This window comes from Lethenteron reissneri, chromosome 69 (genome assembly GCF_015708825.2).
Source record: "Lethenteron reissneri isolate LAM-NWPU_2019-01 chromosome 69, ASM1570882v1, whole genome shotgun sequence".
Taxonomy (NCBI): Eukaryota; Metazoa; Chordata; class Hyperoartia; order Petromyzontiformes; family Petromyzontidae; genus Lethenteron; species Lethenteron reissneri.
Genome location: NC_083847.1, coordinates 7,844,519 through 7,862,046, shown reverse-complemented (window position 1 = coordinate 7,862,046; position 17,528 = coordinate 7,844,519). Strand labels below are relative to the sequence as shown.

Sequence of the window (17,528 nt, the reverse complement as noted above, 5' to 3'; positions counted from 1 at the left end):
GGCATACATAACGTGGTTGACCAATAGAGAGCCATCCCTTGATCACACCCGGGCATCGATCAGCCTCCCATTATATCTGTAACAAATGGAAATTCCCTCGGTACAGCTATTGAAGGCTTCACGAACTACGTGGTCAAAATAGATGTTAAATAATGTGGGAGCCAGAGGACATTCCTGTCGCACCCCAAGGTGTACAGAGAATGGCTCGGATTCCCGGCCACGTAGTTTTACCCGGGCCCGCTCGCCATCATGAAGGCCCTTAATGATCGTGAACAGAGGGTCAGGGACTCCGAAAGCACGAAGAACAACCCAGAGCCCAGGCCTACTGATGGTATCATAGGCCTTGACCAGGTCAATAAAGCAGAGATGTAGGTCGTGTTCGAATTCCCTACACCTCTGCTGTAGCAGACGGACAGAAAATATGGCATCTGTACAGGACCACCCTTTCCTGAAACCGCATTGGGGCTCCGCAAGCCTCTCCTCAGCGTGCCGAGCAAGGCGATGTTGAATAATCCTTGCCAGGACCTTTCCCGGTACACTGAGGAGATGCCCCTGTAGTTGTTACAGTCTGTGCGGTCTCCCTTCTTAAAGAGGGGGACCACCAGGGCATCCTTCAAATCCTGCGGAACCCGTTCAGTGGTCCGGACTGTTGTTATGATGTCATATAGGGCATTCTGTGCACAAACGCCACCCTCCCTCAGCATTTCGCTTGGGAGATCATCTCTGCCCGGTGCCTTTCCTGGTCTCAAACACACCTACACACACACCTTACACACGACCTCCTGTACACCACGCGAGGCAGTGAACATCTCCCGGATCACACCGCGGGAGAGAGGCGGAGCACGAAATGTCGAACGCGGAGCGTGGCTGAGTGGGTGGGTGGGGGTCTACAACTGGCAAGTGAATGCACAGCCAAGACGGAGCACTCCAAACGCCGCCACCACCACCACTACTCCACTTTGACGGGGGGGGGGGGGGGGAGACGTTTCGGGCAACGACCCTTCGTCATGGCCAGCTCAGTCCCCTCACCTCCTGAATCCCCTCCCCTATTCCCGTAACCACGCCCCTCTCACCAGATGCCCCGCCCCTTCTATAAGTGGCACCGCCCACTTTATTCGTGGCCCCACCCCCATTCCGTGGGTCCGCCCCTCTCATTCGTCGCCCCTCATTCGTGGCCCTCGCCCACTCACATCCTTAGATAAAGGAGGCCATTTATTTCTAGCCCATCCCTCAATTTTGTGGTACCGCCCCTCCCCCACCCGTGACTCCGCCCCCTGTTCCTCCAACCGGCTTGGAGCGGTGAGATCTGCACCACCACGGCCACTGCCGCTAAACAAGTGAAGCGTCTCCTGCGGTATCTCGCCTCTCTGCTGCTGCCCCCCCCCCCACACACTCACCCTCCCCCACACTCACCCCACCACCGCTCGGCGTGGGGGCAGAGCGAGGAGCCTCCTCTTCCTCCTCTGCGGGTGCGAAAAGCCTCCTCCTCTTCTTCCTCTTCTCCCTATTCCTCCCTCATCCTCATCTTCCTCCTCTTCGTCCTCCTCCTCTTGCTGCTGCTTCTCATCGTCATCTTCCTCCTATTCCTGCTCCTCTATCCTTCTATTCCTGCTGCACTTCCTCTTCATCTGCTCCCATGCCCCCCTTCTATTCCTGCAGCCAAATGACTCAACGTATATGGGTCTTTTTCTGTGTGCGCATGTGCAATGACCTTGTAGGAACTGCCTCTACTTACAAACGAGTTGTGTTGCAGGTGGTCTGTCTGGTCGTAAGTACAAACGTATTGTGCTGCGCATGCACTAAACACGGGAAATGGCTTTAAAAGTTGTAAAATATTCTGCAGATGTAGATGCCACTGCTTCTTCATGTTATGTAGACGTAGATGCCACTGCTTCTTCACGTTTTTAAGATGTAGATGCCACTGGTTGTTCATGCTCTGTAGATGTAGATGCTACTGGTTCTTCACGTTCTGTAGATGTAGATGCCACTGGTTATTCATGCTCTGTAGATGTAGATGCTACTGGTTCTTCATGTTCTGTAGATGTAGATGCCACTGGTTCTTAATGTTCTGTAGATGTAGATGCCACTGGTTCTTCACATTCTGCAGACGTAGATGCCACTGGTTCTTCACGTTCTGTAGATGTAGATGCCACTGGTTCTTCACGTTCTGCAGATGTAGATGCCACTGGTTCTTCATGTTCTGTAGATGTAGATGCCACTGGTTCTTCACATTCTGCAGACGTAGATGCCACTGGTTCTTCACGTTCTGTAGATGCCACTGGTTCTTCACGTTCTGCAGATGTAGATGCCAATGCTTCTTCGTGTTCTGCAGTTGTAGATGCCACTGGTTCTTCATGTTCTGCAAATGTAGATGCCACTGGTTCTTCACGTTCTGCAGATGTAGATGCTACTGGTTCTTCATGTTTTGCAGATGTAGATGCCACTGGTTCTTCACGTTCTGCATCACGGTCAGCGACGAGGGCATGTCCGAGGCTCCGTCGTCCGAGGAGGGGCAGTCGCCCGTCGGGCGAGACGCTGGAGGGGACCCCGGCCGTGAGACGCCGTCCCTTGGAGGAGATGCTCAGCGCGAGGATGTTCATGCCGCCGCCGGTGAGCGATTTCTTCCCCGCACTTTTCCCTTCAGGCTGCAAAGTTGCGGGGCGAGTAGGCGGCATTAGCATTGAGTCAGTTTAACTCATAGTAGTAGTAGTCGTAGTGGTAGTCGTGGGCTTTTGCGACCAATATCCATAATAAACGTTTGGGCGTTTTGTTGTTTCAGTTAGATCGTGTGGATATAAACGTTGTGTCGTTAAACCCACCATCACCACCACCACCCGACATGACCAATCAGTGAGGGGGGGGGGGGGTTGTGTCACCGAAACAACACGTGGCTGATTAGTTACTTAGTTCAGCACTAAACTGGTTGTGTTGTGTGTTTGGAGAGTTAAACCCGCAGCAACATTTACGCATTCGAGTAGCTGGTGACGTTTCGTTGGTGATTAGCCATCAATTGTGAAGAAGTCTTCTGGCTTTAGAGGGGGAGTAAGAGTGGTGTCATCATCACTGTGGTGAGCCTATCAGGTGCGAAGACCAGAGAAGAAGGGGGGTGGGGTAATGTAGTCATATAAATTACAAGTCTCTCCTTGCTATAAAGCTCTTTTTCACGGATGTCCAATATTGTTCACGGATGTCCAGTAGTTTTCACAGATGTCCAGTAGTGTTTACGGATGTCCGTCGTGTTCACAGATGTCCAATAGTGTTCACGGATGTCCAATAGTGTTCACGGATGTCCAGTAGTGTTCACGGATGTCCATTAGTGTTCACAGATGTCCAGTAGTTCTGCTGTGCTCTCATTTTGGGCAGATGAGATGGCAGCCTCTTTGCCGGTGGAGCCACGCGACGGGAAAGCGGGTCAAGAAAAGCCGAGGAATGAGACGTGGCCACGGGTGAAAGTTAAGAGTGAAGACACCGATGATAGTAAGTGTCTTTGTCTCCTGCTAAGATTACGGTGATGAGACTCGACTGTACCCCATCTACTTCATGATTTTAAATCCTTTGTCGGTTGTAATACTCTAAATACTAATAATTGAAAAATCATCTGAACATTAGCTTGCTTGTCCATCTCTTAGCATTCCCTCTGCTGCGTACGCATCACGAGCCGACGTTGTCCCGTGTGTAACTTCGCACTGAGGCTCAACTCTCAACGTTTCGCCTTCTAGGTCAGGAAGAATCCGACATTCGTTTGAAAGAAGAAGACTCTGAGTCCGAAGGAGAGGACCTTAGTAGTGAGGATGAGGATCTTAAATCCGATGAGCGAGACCTTCATTCCAACGAGGGGGATGATGACGACCACGATGAGGAGGAAGCCTTCGAGGCCGGCGGTTCCAAAGGGAGGCTTCGGAGAGGGCCACGGAGCTCACGGAGAGACGGGGTGATTTCGTCGGACGTGGCCGAGATTGAGGTGGTCCTGGAGGACGACAGCAGTCGTAGGAATTCACCGATCGACCAGAAGGCCCGCGACGAGAAGATGTCCCACCGGTGCTCCCTGTGCGGCAAGGGATTCTCCTGCTTGTCGCGCCTCAAGAGCCACACGATGACGCACACCGGTGAGCGGCCCCTCGAGTGCTCCGTGTGTGGGAAGGGTTTCCGAAAGTCATCAGCCCTCAAGAGCCACGCGATGATCCACACGGGGGAGAAGCCGTATCGGTGCTCGCTGTGCGAAAAGGGATTCATTGAGTCGTTCGCCCTCAAGAGGCACATGATGAAGCACACGGACGAGAAGCCGTACATGTGCTCGGTGTGCGGGAAGACCTTCACGGACTCGTCGACGCTCAAGAGCCACCTTCTGATCCACACGGGCGAGAAGCCGCACGAGTGTGCGACGTGCGGGAAGACCTTCGCGCGTATCTCCAACCTCAGGAGCCACGCTAAGATCCACACGGGCGTGAAGCCCCACCAGTGCCCCACGTGCGGCAAAGACTTCATCGAGTCGAAGTCACTTAAGAATCACATGATGGGCCACACGGGAGAGAAGCCGCACAAGTGCTCCGTATGCGGGAAGGACTTCAAGCAGATATCCACACTCAACATCCACATGAAGACCCACACGGGCGAGAAGCCACACAAGTGCGACCTGTGCGCGAAGACCTTCACGCATTTTTCGACCCTCAAGAGTCACATGAGGACCCACTCGGACAGGAAGTCGCACAGGTGCGCCCTGTGCGAGAAGGAGTTCGTACACCTGTCGGCGCTGAAGATCCACATGATGACCCACACGGGCGAGAAGCCGCACCAGTGCCCGATCTGCGAGAAGAGCTTCGTGAGCCTGTCGGCCCGCGACAAGCACACGAAGACGCACAACGTGCAGAAGCCGTACAAGTGCTTCGTGTGCGGGAGGAACTTTGCAGACCCTTCGAACCTCAACTTTCACATCAAGTGTCTTAATCACTACGAGTCTTGAAGCTGAGCGTGGGCCGTTTAACGTTCAGAGGCATTGCTTTAAACTCCTTGGCTTGACGGCCACTGGACGCTTGGCTGCTATCGCCCGTTGCTGACATTGGGAAGCTGCAGAAGCACGTTTTTGGTTGAATTCATCAATAATCAGATGTAATCGTGTTCCCATGCACATTACCACCTATTCATCACACTCTGGTGTTTATTTATCAAATATCTTTGAGTCATCTGGGAAACCTGCTTGCATCAATGGAATCCCATTATAGAGGTTTTTGGGGCATAGCGCGTAAATATAAATGTGTCGTTAAACCCGCCACCCCCCCACACAGCCAATTAAGTGAAGGGGTTTGTAACGTAAACAAAACGTGGCGCCAATTAGTTACTAGTTCAGCACTAACCGGTTGCTGTGTGTTGGAGAGTAAACTCACTGCAACATTTACAATTCGAGTAGCCGTGATGTATCTCCAGTAATTACAACAACAACCGGCATCATCGGGCGATAGCAACAGAGTTGCGGATAAAATCCTCCTCCTGCTTCGCTCTTAAATAGAGGGATACATGTGATGTTATCACTTGTTAGCCAATCAGGTGCAAAGGCTAGAGGTGGTGTAGGGGGGGAAGTGGTTAACCCCTTATCTAATTGGCTGTGTCGGGTGGTGGCGGGTTTAACGACACATTTAGGCGATCTAAACCCAAAAACCTCCATAATGGATAACATTGATTGCGAAAGCCTCCTGCTGCTACGTGTTAAATGGAATCCCAGTTACACTTTCAAGAGGCCGAATTCTACCACGCAGGTCTGCTCCCTCACTTGACAGTGGTAGATGCTTTCCCACCAAAAAAAAAATTCCAACATGGCGCGCGAAAGCAAAATCGCGGTGGTGTGGAGCGGGCGGGCACACGGTAGCCCAACCCACAATGCACCGCGGACAATGCGCAGCACGAATGGCAAAGAGTCAGGAACTTTTAAATCAGCAGGGAAGGAGGAACCGTCAACTGCATTGTGGTTGAATTGTTACGTATGCTTGTATGTGTGTGTACGTTGAACTTCTTTCGCACACCACCGTACGTAGCTAACCGGAGGTGCGGCGGTGGAGGTCTTTTCTGCTTGAACCGAGTGCGGGTGAAAGGGAAGCGGTACAGGAAACCCTCGCCCACCACGGCGGGGGTGCTACGTTTTATTATTTTATTAAGTACAAAAATCTAAATTGTTCGTTAAATGTAGAGAATTAAAGAAATAAATACTGTACACATGGTATCCGTGTACAATACTGTACACGTGGTATCCGCACACAGTACACACCACTGGAGACGAGACAGGGGGAGACGAGATGGGGCGAGAAGAGACGGCGCCATGTTTGTTCCGCAGCAGCGTTGTCACCGCGAGCAGTGCAGTCACGACGCTGTCCAGCAGGAATCTCGCGGTCGAAACCGCGAGATTTGTCGAGCCGCGCCACGAGCGGGAAGGGAGCGCCGTGTCTGAACCCACGAGAGCGTGAGAGTTTGGTGTTCGGTGAGTTTCGAGGCGCTTCGTGCCGTGTTGAGGATGGTAGTCTGGATAGCAGCATTTACTGGCTAGGAACAGTTGCGCCGTAAGACACGGATACGTGAACAAAGCCGGTCATGCGATGGACGAGAGTGGGAATTTGGTGGTTCAGTACTAAACTATTCATGCAGTGCTCACCAAGCCATTAAAACAATGTTAAATTAGTTTAGTTGCTTTGTATGTATGTTGAACTTCTTTTGCACCGTGCGTAGCCAACCGCGATAATCAGAGGTAAGGGGGGGGGGGGGCAACAACCTAAACACAACAACAAGCAGTTCTAAACAAATTAGTTTGTCAATCTAGATGATTCAAAAGTGCGTAGTTTGGCTCCAGTGGCTTCCTAATATCGGAAGAGCGTTCCAGACGGCCGCATAAGCAGCGCATCTGAAAGCGCCACGCGATGCGTCGACCGCCGTCTTCGTTCGATGGCCGCCCAAAAGCCGCTGCCGATTCTGCTCATGCGAGCATGACTGGAGTTTGCGTGGTTTTTTTGCTCACTGATCAAATAAACGCGCATTGCCCCGAATCGCGGGTTGGCGAACACCTTCTCGTCTGGATGTGCGTGAAAGCGTTGCTGACCCACGAGATGAATCGTCTGAGTGACGCGTACTGCGCCATTAACTCAATACTGCACCATCAACTCAACACTGCACCATCGACTCAACACTGCACCATCGACTCAACACTGCACCATAGGCTCAGCACTGCACCATAGACTCAACACTGCCTCATAGACTCAACACTGCCCATTCTGTAGATGACATCTATATCTATAGAACGTGAAGAACCAGTGGCATCTTCATCTACAGAACGTGAAGAATCGGTGGCATCTACAGAACGTGAAGAACCAGTGGCATGTATATAATGTAGTGTAGTTTATAATACAGTGTAGTATATAGTAATGTAGTGTATATTTTTGTATAGTAGTGTATCATGTATAGTAGTACCGTACATGCCGTAGAATACCTTTGCAGTCGACAGGAGTAAAGTTGGGACTTGCGAACAGACAGAGCCTCCTGCAAACCCAACTCGTTTGTAAGTCGGGGCAGTCCCTGTACAGTAGTGTAACAGTATAAAATGTAGTATAGTAGTGTATATTGTAGTATAGTAGTATATAATGTAGTCTAGTAGTGTATAGTATAGTGGTGTATAATGTAGTGTAGTAGTGTACAATGTAGTGTAGTAGTGTATAACGTAGTGTCGTAGTATAATGTAATGTAGTAGTGTATAATATAGTGCAGTAGTGTATAATATAGTGCAGTAGTGTATTATGTAGTATAGTAGTGTAGAATGTAGAATAGTAGTGTATAATGTAGTGTATAATATAGTATAATAGTATATAATTTAACGTGCTCTCCACTGCTGGCTTAAGGGAGAGCCGCGCTCTCTCCACTGCTGCCCTGAGGGAGAGCCGCGCTCTCTCCACTGCTGCCCCGAGGGAGAGCCGTGCTCCGTCCACTGCTGCCCTGAGGGAGCTCCGTGCTCTCCACTGATGGCCGCCTGAGGCTCGCGCTCCCGGGGCTGGCGAGGCCGTTTGTGCGGGTGCCAGGGGAGCCGACGGAGGGAGCCGATGGAGCCGACGGGGCCGGGTGGGCCGATGGAGCTGGGTGGGCCGCCGCAGGCTGTGGTTGTCCATGTGGCCTCTACTGGACATGTGATTAAAGAGCTTTATAGCTCATCGGGATTTCTCGTGAAGTATCTTCTGAATGGAATAGGCACGGTTATCGGAGACGTTGCACCAACCTACGGTCCACCACCTTGTCCAAGTGCATGAAAGTGTTTCGAGAAAGACTCGTGAGGCGACATTTTAACACGTCGGAGGCTTTGATGACCAATATCGACAATACAGGTTTTTTAGGGTTAGGGGCCGTCCATAAATGACGTCACGCACCTAGGAGGGGGGGAGGAGTCAGACATTTGTGATGTGTGACGATTGGGGGGGGGTTTGAGAAATGTGACATCACATCAAAATGCGCAACTTTAAATAAATATAAACAACACGTTTTACTTAATTAAATAGAATTTTTAATAAATGTTTTCTACAACAACATCAGAGTGCAGCGTCTCATTAAATACTCACTACAATGACAATAGTTTAAAGCGATTTGAAGCATGTTTTATTTTCAAAACGGAAATATGGTTGTCGGGGGGGGTGGGGCAGAGCTATGTGACGTCATATTTGAGGGGGGTCTGACTTTTTGTGACGCCGTGTGACGGGGGGGGGGGGGGGTAAAACATCGTCCAAAATCGCGTGACGTCATTTATGGATGGCTCTTAGATCGCGGAAATATAAATGCTGCGTCGTTAAACCTGCCACCACCCGACACAGACAATTAGTCAGGTTTGTCACGTAAACAGATCATGCCAATTCGTTACACTCACCCACCCACTCACCTGCTCACACTCACCCACTCGCCCACCCACCCACTCACCCACTAAGTGGCGGTGATGTCACCATGGCGCTTGTGCCAGTGAACGAGTACATTGAGGCCACGTGAAGTGTCGAACGCCTGCTGGCATGAGGTCACGGGGCAGACCCAGCAGGTGCCATGGGTCGACTGACTGAAATGAGTGGCCGATGCACCACCTGTGCCCTCTACTGTGCCAACTTGCTGTGTTTAGCTGCCCGGCTAAAACACAGATCGTTGTGAGCGTCGCTCCTCTGCCCTCCGTTGTTGTTGGACGGCGACTGCCTCCAACTGCACAGTAGCGTCCTTCACGAGTCTCCTCCACAGAGGCGGATCTTGACACTGCTGGTATCAGTCATCAGCAAGTCCACTCAGCTCCAGATCTTTTATGGATTTGTGAGCTCCTCACACAATCCAGCCTGGTTAAACCCAGGATGGATCGTAGGCAGGCCAGCCTAAATATTTCTAACCGGCAAAGATGCTCCATTAGGGGGGTCCACGTTTCGCAAGCGTAGAGAAGGGAGGGAATGACTGTGGCCGAGAAGACCTGAAGCTTCGTGGGGAGCGACAGACCAGGTAGCTTCCACACAGCGTTACGCAACCGATGAAAAGATATTGCCGCTCGACTGATTCGGAGTGAGACCTCTGCTGTTAAACCGGAGCCGGTCATGAGCACACTGCCCAGGTATGGGAAACTCTCCACTCTCTCCACTACTGCCCCATCACCGATTGGGAGTTGTGGGGGTGGAGTGTCCGATGGTACAAAATACCCAGGCAGGTGCTTAGTTTTGGTGGGGCTGATGGTAAGGCCCCACCTCTTAGTGGCACGCTCCAGTCTCAGCAGCAGCGTCTCCAACTCCTCCTCTGAATGAGCAGCTATTACCAAATCATCGGCATACATAACGTGGTAGACCAATAGAGAGCCATCCCTTGATCACACCCGGGCATCGATCAGCCTCCCATTATATCTGTAACAAATGGAAATTCCCTCGGTACAGCTATTGAAGGCTTCACTAACTACGTGGTCAAAATAGATGTTAAATAATGTGGGAGCCAGAGGACATCCCTGTCGCACCCCAAGGTGTACAGGGAATGGCTCGGATTCCCGGCCACGTAGTTTTACCTGGGCCCGCTCACCATCATGAAGGTCCTTAATGATCGTGAGCAGAGGGTCAGGGACTCCGAAAGCACAAACAACAACCCAGAGCCCAGGCCTACTGATGGTATTATAGGCATTGACCAGGTCAATAAAGCAGAGATGTAGGCCGTGTTGGAATTCCCTACACCTCTGCTGTAGCAGACGGACAGAAAAAATGGCATCTGTGCAGGACCGCCCTTTCCTGAAACCGCATTGGGGCTCCGCAAGCCTTTCCTCAGCGTGCCTAGCAAGGCGATGTTGAATAATCCTTGCCAGGACCTTTCCCGGCACACTGACGAGATGCCCCTGTAGTTGTTACAATCTGTGCGGTCTCCCTTCTTAAAGAGGGGGACCACCAGGGCATCCTTACAATCCTGCGGAACCCGTCCAGTGGTCCGGACTGTTGTTATGATGTCATATAGGGCAGTCTGTGCACAAACGCCACCCTCCCTCAGCATTTCGCTTGGGAGATCATCTCTGCCCGGTGCCTTTCCTGGTCTCAAACACACCTACACACACACACACCTACACACACACCTTACACACGACCTCCTGTACACCACGCGAGGCAGTGAACATCTCCCGGATCACACCGCGGGAGAGAGGCGGAGCGCGAAATGTCGAACGCGGAGCGTGGCTGAGTGGGTGGGTGGGGGTCTACAACTGGCAAGTGAATGCACAGCCAAGACGGAGCACTCCAAACGCCGCCACCACCACCACCACTACTACTCCACTTTGACGGGGGGGGGGGGGGGGAGACGTTTCGGGCAACGACCCTTCGTCATGGCCGGCTCAGACCCCTCACCTCCTGAACCCCCTCCCCCATTTCTGTAACCACGCCCCTCTCACCAGATGCCCCGCCCCTTCTATAAGTGGCACCGCCCACTCTAAGGCCCTCGACCACTCACATCCTTAGATAAAGGCCATTTATCTCTAGCTCCGCCCTCACTTTTGTGGTACCGCCCCTCCCCACCCGTGACTCCGCCCCCTCTTCCTCCAACCGGCTTGGAGCGGTGAGAGCTGCACCACCACGGCCACTGCCGCTCAGGAAGTGAAGCGTCTCCTGCGGTATCTCGCCTCTCTGCTGCTGCTCCCCCCCACACACTCACCCCCCACACCCCCCCTTCCACACACTCACCCCCCCACACTCACCCCTCCCACACTCACCCCCCCACACTCACCCCCCCCACACTCACCCCCCCACACACTCACCCCCCCCCCACACTCACCCCCCCCCACACTCACCCCCCCCCACACTCACCCCCCCACACTCACCCCCCACTCTCACCCCCCCCACCACACTCACCCCCCCACACTCACCCCCACCACCACCGCTCGGCCTGGGGGCAGAGCGAGGAGCCTCCTCCACCACCTCCTCGGGTGCGAGCCGCGTTCTCCTCTTCCTCCTCCTATTCCTGCTTCTCATCGTTAGCCTCCTGCTCCTCCTATTCCTCCTCATCCTCTTCTCTCCTATTCTTGCCGCTCCTATTCTTCCTGTCCCCCTTGCTATTCATAATCCTGCTCCTATTCCTTCTCCTTCTATTCCTGCTGCACCTCCTATTCATCTGCTCCCATGCCTCCCTCCTAGTCCTGCAGCAAAATGACTCTCAACGTATATGGGTCTTTCTCTGTGTGTGTGTGAGCGATGACCTTGTAGGAACAGCCTCTACTTACAAACGAGTTGTGTTGTAGGTGGTCTGTCTCGTCGTAAGTACAAACGTGTTGTGCTGCGCGTGCACTAAACACGGGAAATGGCTTTAAAAGTTGTAAAATATTCTGCAGATGTAGATGCCACTGGTTCTTAATGTTCTGTAGATGTAGATGACACTGGTTCTTCACGTTCTGTAGATATAGATTCCACTGGTTCTTCACGTTCTGTAGATGTAGATGCCACTGGTTCTTCACGTTCTGTAGATATAGATGCCACTGGTTCTTCACATTCTGCAGACGTAGATGCCACTGGTTATTCACGTTCTGTAGATATAGATGCCACTGGTTCATCACATTCTGTAGATGTAGATGCCACTGCTTATTCGTGTTATGCAGGTGTAGATGCCACTGGTTCTTCATGTTCTGCAAATGTAGATGCCACTGGTTCTTCACATTCTGCAGATGTAGATGCCACTGGTTCTTCACGTTCTGCAGATGCTACTGGTTCTTCACGTTCTGTAGATGTAGATGCCACTGGTTCTTCATGCTCTGTAGATGTAGATATCACTGGTTCTTCATGTCCTGCAGATGTAGATGCCACTGGTTCTTCACATTCTGCAGATGTAGATGCCACTGGTTCTTCACGTTCTGCAGATGCTACTGGTTCTTCACGTTCTGTAGATGTAGATGCCACTGGTTCTTCATGCTCTGTAGATGTAGATATCACTGGTTCTTCATGTCCTGCAGATGTAGATGCCACTGGTTCTTCACGTTCTACAGATGTAGATGCCACTGGTTCTTCATGCTCTATAGATGCCACTGGTTCTTCATGTTCTGTAGATGTAGATGCCACTGGTCTTCATGTTCTGTAGATGTAGATACCACTGGTTCTTCATGTCATGCAGATGTAGATGCCACTGGTTATTCACGTTCTACAGATGTAGATGCCACTGGTTCTTCATGTTCTGTAGATGCCACTGGTTCTTCATGTTCTGTAGATGTAGATGCCACTGGTTCTTCATGTTCTGCAGATGTAGATGCCACTGGTTCTTCACGTTCTAAAGATGTAGATGCCACTGGTTCTTCATGTTCTGTAGATGTATTTACCACTGGTTCTTCACGTTCTGCAGCTGTAGATCCCACTGCTTCTTCACGTTCTGCAGATGTAGATCCTACTGCTTCTTCGTGTTCTGCAGATGTAGATGCCACTGGTTCTTCACGTTCTGCATCACGGTCAGTGACGAGGGCATGTCCGAGGCTCCGTCGTCCGAGGAGGGGCAGTCGCCCGTCGGGCGAGACGCTGGAGGGGACCCCGGCCGTGAGACGCTGTCCCTTGGAGGAAATGCTCAGCGCGAGGATGTTCATGCCGCCGCCGGTGAGCGATTTCTTCCCCGCACTTTTCCCTTCAGGCTGCAAAGTCGCGGGGCGAGCAGGTGGCATTAGCATTGAGTCAGTTTAATGCGTAGTAGTAGTAGTCGTAGTGGTAGTCGTGGGCTTTTGCGACCAATATCCATAATATTGGTTTGGGCGTTTTGTTGTTTAGGTTAGATCGCGTGGATATAAACGTTGTGTCCTTAAACCCGCCACCACTGCCAACATCACCACCACCACCCGACATGGCCAATCAGTGAGGGGGGGGTTGGGGTTTGTGTCACCGAAACAACACGTGGCCGATTAGTTACCGAGTTCAGCACTAAACCAGGTGTGTTGTTACGTGTTTGGAGAGTTAAACCCGCAGCAACATTTACGCATTCGAGTAGCTGGTGACGTTTCGTTGGTGATTACAACAACAGCCAGCAGCTTCCATCAGGCGATTAGCCATCAATTGTGAAGAAGTCTTCCGGCCTTAGAGGGGGCGTAAAAGTGGTGTCCAGTAGTGTTCACGGATGTCCAGTCGTGTTCACGAATGTACCGTCGTGTTCACTGATAGCCAGTAGTGTTCACGGATGTCCAATAGTGTTCACGGATGTCCAGCAGTGTCACAGATATCCTTGTGCTACGGCAGATCTCTCGCCTACTTCAGCAGTTTTTTTTGCTGTGGTTGTCCCACCTGATGAGGATTGCTTGTGTTGCGATCGAAACGTCGTGATCTATTATTTTTCTACCTACGTGACTTTACCGAAAGAACTATGGAGTATGGATTCCTGCAGTCAAGAAAGCTTCAAATCAAGATTAGTATCCAGTAGTGTTCACAGATGTCCAGTAGTTCTGCTGTGCTCTCACTTTGGGCAGATGAGATGGCAGCCTCTTTGCTGGTGGAGCCACGTGACGGGAAAGCGGGTCAAGAAAAGCCGAGGAATGAGGCGTGGCCACGGGTGAAAGTTAAGAGTGAAGACACTGATGATAGTAAGTGGCTTTGTCTCCTGGTAAGATTACCATTTCTTAGCATTCCCGCTTTGCTGCATATGCATCACGAGCTGACGTTGTCCCGTGTATGACTTCGCACTGAGGGTCAACTCTTAACGTTTCGCCTCCTAGGTCAAGAAGAATCCGACATTCGTTTGAAAGAAGAAGACTCCGAAGGAGAGGACCTTAGCAGTGAGGATGAGGATCTTCAATCCGATGAGCGAGACCTTCATTCCAACGAGGGGGATGATGACGACCACGATGAGGAGGAAGCCTTCGAGGCCACCGGTTCCAAAGGGAGGCTTCGGAGAGGGCCACGGAGCTCACGGAGAGACGGGGTGATTTCGTCGGACGTGGCCGAGATTGAGGTGGTCCTGGAGGACAGCCGGAGTCGGAAGTGTTCGACGATCGACCAGAAGGCCCATGATGAGAAGAAGTCCCACCGGTGCACCCTGTGTGGCAAGGGATTCTCCTGCCTGTCGCGCCTCAAGAGCCACACGATGACGCACACCGGAGAACGGCCCCTCGAGTGCTCCGTGTGTGGGAAGGGTTTCCGAAAGTCGTCGGCCCTCAAGAGCCACGCAATGATCCACACGGGGGAGAAGCCGTATCGATGCTCGCTGTGCGAAAAGGGATTCATCCAGTCGTTTGCCCTTAAGAGGCACATGATGAAGCACACGGACGAGAAGCCGTACATGTGCTCGGTGTGCGGGAAGACCTTCACGGACTCGTCGACCCTCAAGAGCCATCTTCTGATCCACACGGGCGAGAAGCCACACGAGTGTGCGACGTGCGGGAAGACATTCGCGCACCTCTCCAACCTCAGGAGCCACACTAAGATCCACACGGGTGAGAAGCCCCATCGGTGCCCCGCGTGTGGCAAGGGCTTCATCGAGTCGAAGTCACTTAAGAATCATATGATGAGCCACACGGGAGAGAAGCCGCACAAGTGCTCCGTGTGCGGGAAGGACTTCAAGCAGATATCCACGCTCAACGTCCACATGAAGACCCACACGGGCGAGAAGCCGCACAAGTGCGACCTGTGCGCGAAGACCTTCACGCATTTTTCGACCCTCAAGAGTCACCTGATGACCCACTCGGACAGGAAGTCACACAGGTGCGCCCTGTGTGAGAAGGAGTTCGTACACCTTTCGGCGCTGAAGATCCACATGATGACCCACACGGGCGAGAAGCCGCACCAGTGCCCGATCTGCGAGAAGGGCTTCGTGAGCCCGTCGGCCCGCGACAAGCACACGAAGACGCACAACGTGCAGAAGCCGTACAAGTGCTTCGTGTGCGGGAGGAACTTTGCGGACCTTTCGAACCTCAACTTTCACATCAAGTGTCTTAATCACTACGAGTCTTGAAGCCGAGCGCGTGCCGTTTAACGTTCAGAGGCATCGCTTTAAACTCCTTGGCTTGACGGCCACTGGAGGCTTGGCTGCTATCGCCCGTTGCTGACATTGGGAAGCTGCAGATTTAATCGTGTTCCGATGCACATTCTTACCACCTATTCATCCCACTACGGTGTTTATTTATCAAGTATACCTTTGAGTCATCTGGGAAACCTGCTCGCATCAATGGAATCCCATCATAGGGGTTTTTGTGTTGGAGCGTGTAAATATAAATGTGTCGTTAAACCCACCACCACCCGCCACAGCCAATTAGGTAAGGGGTTAACCCCTCCCCCCCCCTGGTGGGTTTAACGACACATTTACACGATCTAAACCCAAAAACCTCCATCATGGATAACATTGATCGCAAAAGCCTCCTGCTGCTACGTGTTAAATGGAACCCCAGTTCCACTTTCAAGAGGCCGAATTCCACCACGCAGGTCTGCTCCCTCACTTAACAGCGGTAAATGCTTTCCAAATTTTTTTTCCAACATGGCGCGCGAAAATGAAATCGCGGTGGTGTGGAGCGGGCGGGCACACGGTAGCCCAACCCAGAACGCACCACGGACAATGCGCAGCACGAATGGCAAAGAGTCCGGAACTTTTAGATCAGCAAGGAAGTAGGAACCGTCAACTGCATTGCGGTTGAATTGTTACGTACGCTTGTGTGTGTGTGCGTTGAACTTCTTTCGCACACCAATGTATGTAGCGAACCAGAGGTGCGGCGGTGGAGGTCTTTTCTGCTTGAACCGAGTGCGGGTGAAAGGGAAGCGGTACAGCGAACCCTCGCCCACCACGGCGGGGGTGCGGTTGATACGTTTTATTGAAAATCTGAACCGTAATCGGCAAATCCGCGATCATCCGAAAACTCGGAAGGCCGTTACATGGGGGGGGGGGGGGGGGGGGAAACACTGCGGTTTGGTTCGGCGCTCAGCGTAGTACGGACACCCACGGACCTACCTTTGTTGTTATGTTGCTACCCTGCGTCGACCCAACACACCAAACGGGAAGTATTTTGTTAAGTAACAAAAATTCTAAATTGTTCGTTAAATGTAGAGAATTAAAGAAATAAGTACTGGTGGTTCAGAACCGGCATGCGACATTTACTGCAGCACTAAACTATTCATGCAGTGCTTACCAAGCGATTAAAACAATTTTAAATTAGTTTAGTTGCTTCGTATGTATGTTGAACTTCTTTCGCTTCGTGCGTAGCCGACCGTGCTAATCAGAGGTAAGCGGGGGGGGGGGGGGGTGGACAACAACCTAAACACAACAACAAGCAGTTCTAAACAAATTAGTTCGTCAATCTAGATGATTCAAAAGTGCATAGATTGGCTCCAGTAGCTTCCTAACATCGGAAGGAAGAGCGTTCCAGACGGCCGCAGAAGCAGCGCATCTGAAAGCGCCACGCGATGCGTCGACTGCCGTCTTCATTCGATGGCCGCCCAAAAGCCGCTGCCAATTCTGCTCCTGCGAGCATGACCGGAGTTTGCGTGATGGTTTTTTTGTTGCTCGCCGATCAAATAAATGCGCATTGCCCCGAATGGCGGGTTAGCGAACGCTCCCTTCTCGTCTGGATGTGCGTGAAAGCGTTGCTGACCCACGAGATGAATCGTCGGAGCGACGCGTTTCGAATGCGCAGCACTGCACCATAGACTCAACACTGCACCATAGACTCAACACTGCAGCATAGACTCAACACTGCACCATAGACTCAACACTGCCCCATAGACTCAACACTGCACCATAGACTCAACACTGCACCATAGACACTGTGTAGTGCCGTAGATGGGCCACACTTACCGGCAGTGGTGGACAGGGCCCATCTGCAGGTACCTCGGACCCCTAGGGGAGGGGCCACTGTGCCAGCCCAAGAGGGGGGGGGCTGCTGGGGGCTCAGGATCCTAGGCAGCTAAGCCCTCGGCGCCAGGGCCTCAGGTTCCCAGACTGCTGAGCCCCTTGGCGCCACCAAATGGGGGGCTGCAGGGGATCTGCGAACCCACGCAACCCCATCCCTCGATGGGCAAGGGAGATAAAAGGGCCGCTCCCCAGCCGATTAGGACCAATCGCCACTGAAGACCCAAGACCAGCCA

General features: G+C 52.1%; 1 protein-coding gene across 1 annotated transcript; it reads left to right on the top strand.

Moving 5' to 3' along the window:
* Positions 1 to 1,681: 1,681 nt before the first annotated feature.
* LOC133360689 (zinc finger and SCAN domain-containing protein 2-like) lies at positions 1,682 to 15,914 on the top strand. The gene is made up of 8 exons (XM_061579478.1): positions 1,682 to 1,768; positions 2,432 to 2,610; positions 3,364 to 3,477; positions 3,720 to 4,953; positions 8,049 to 8,106; positions 12,758 to 13,070; positions 13,928 to 14,041; positions 14,174 to 15,914. The coding sequence occupies exons 2-8, from the start codon at positions 2,484 to 2,486 to the stop codon at positions 15,406 to 15,408; spliced, it is 3,195 nt and encodes a 1,064-aa protein (XP_061435462.1). The 5' UTR covers positions 1,682 to 1,768; positions 2,432 to 2,483; the 3' UTR covers positions 15,409 to 15,914.
* The last annotated feature ends 1,614 nt before the right edge of the window (positions 15,915 to 17,528 follow it).

Excerpts from the sequence above, each read along its gene's own strand:
- LOC133360689 (XM_061579478.1), top strand. The coding sequence starts at position 2,484 with ATGTCCGAGGCTCCGTCGTCCGAGGAGGGGCAGTCGCCCGTCGGGCGA. Across the intron at positions 2,611-3,363 it reads GGATGTTCATGCCGCCGCCG|ATGAGATGGCAGCCTCTTTG; the intron begins GTGAGCGATTTC and ends CATTTTGGGCAG. Across the intron at positions 14,042-14,173 it reads GAGTGAAGACACTGATGATA|GTCAAGAAGAATCCGACATT; the intron begins GTAAGTGGCTTT and ends TTCGCCTCCTAG.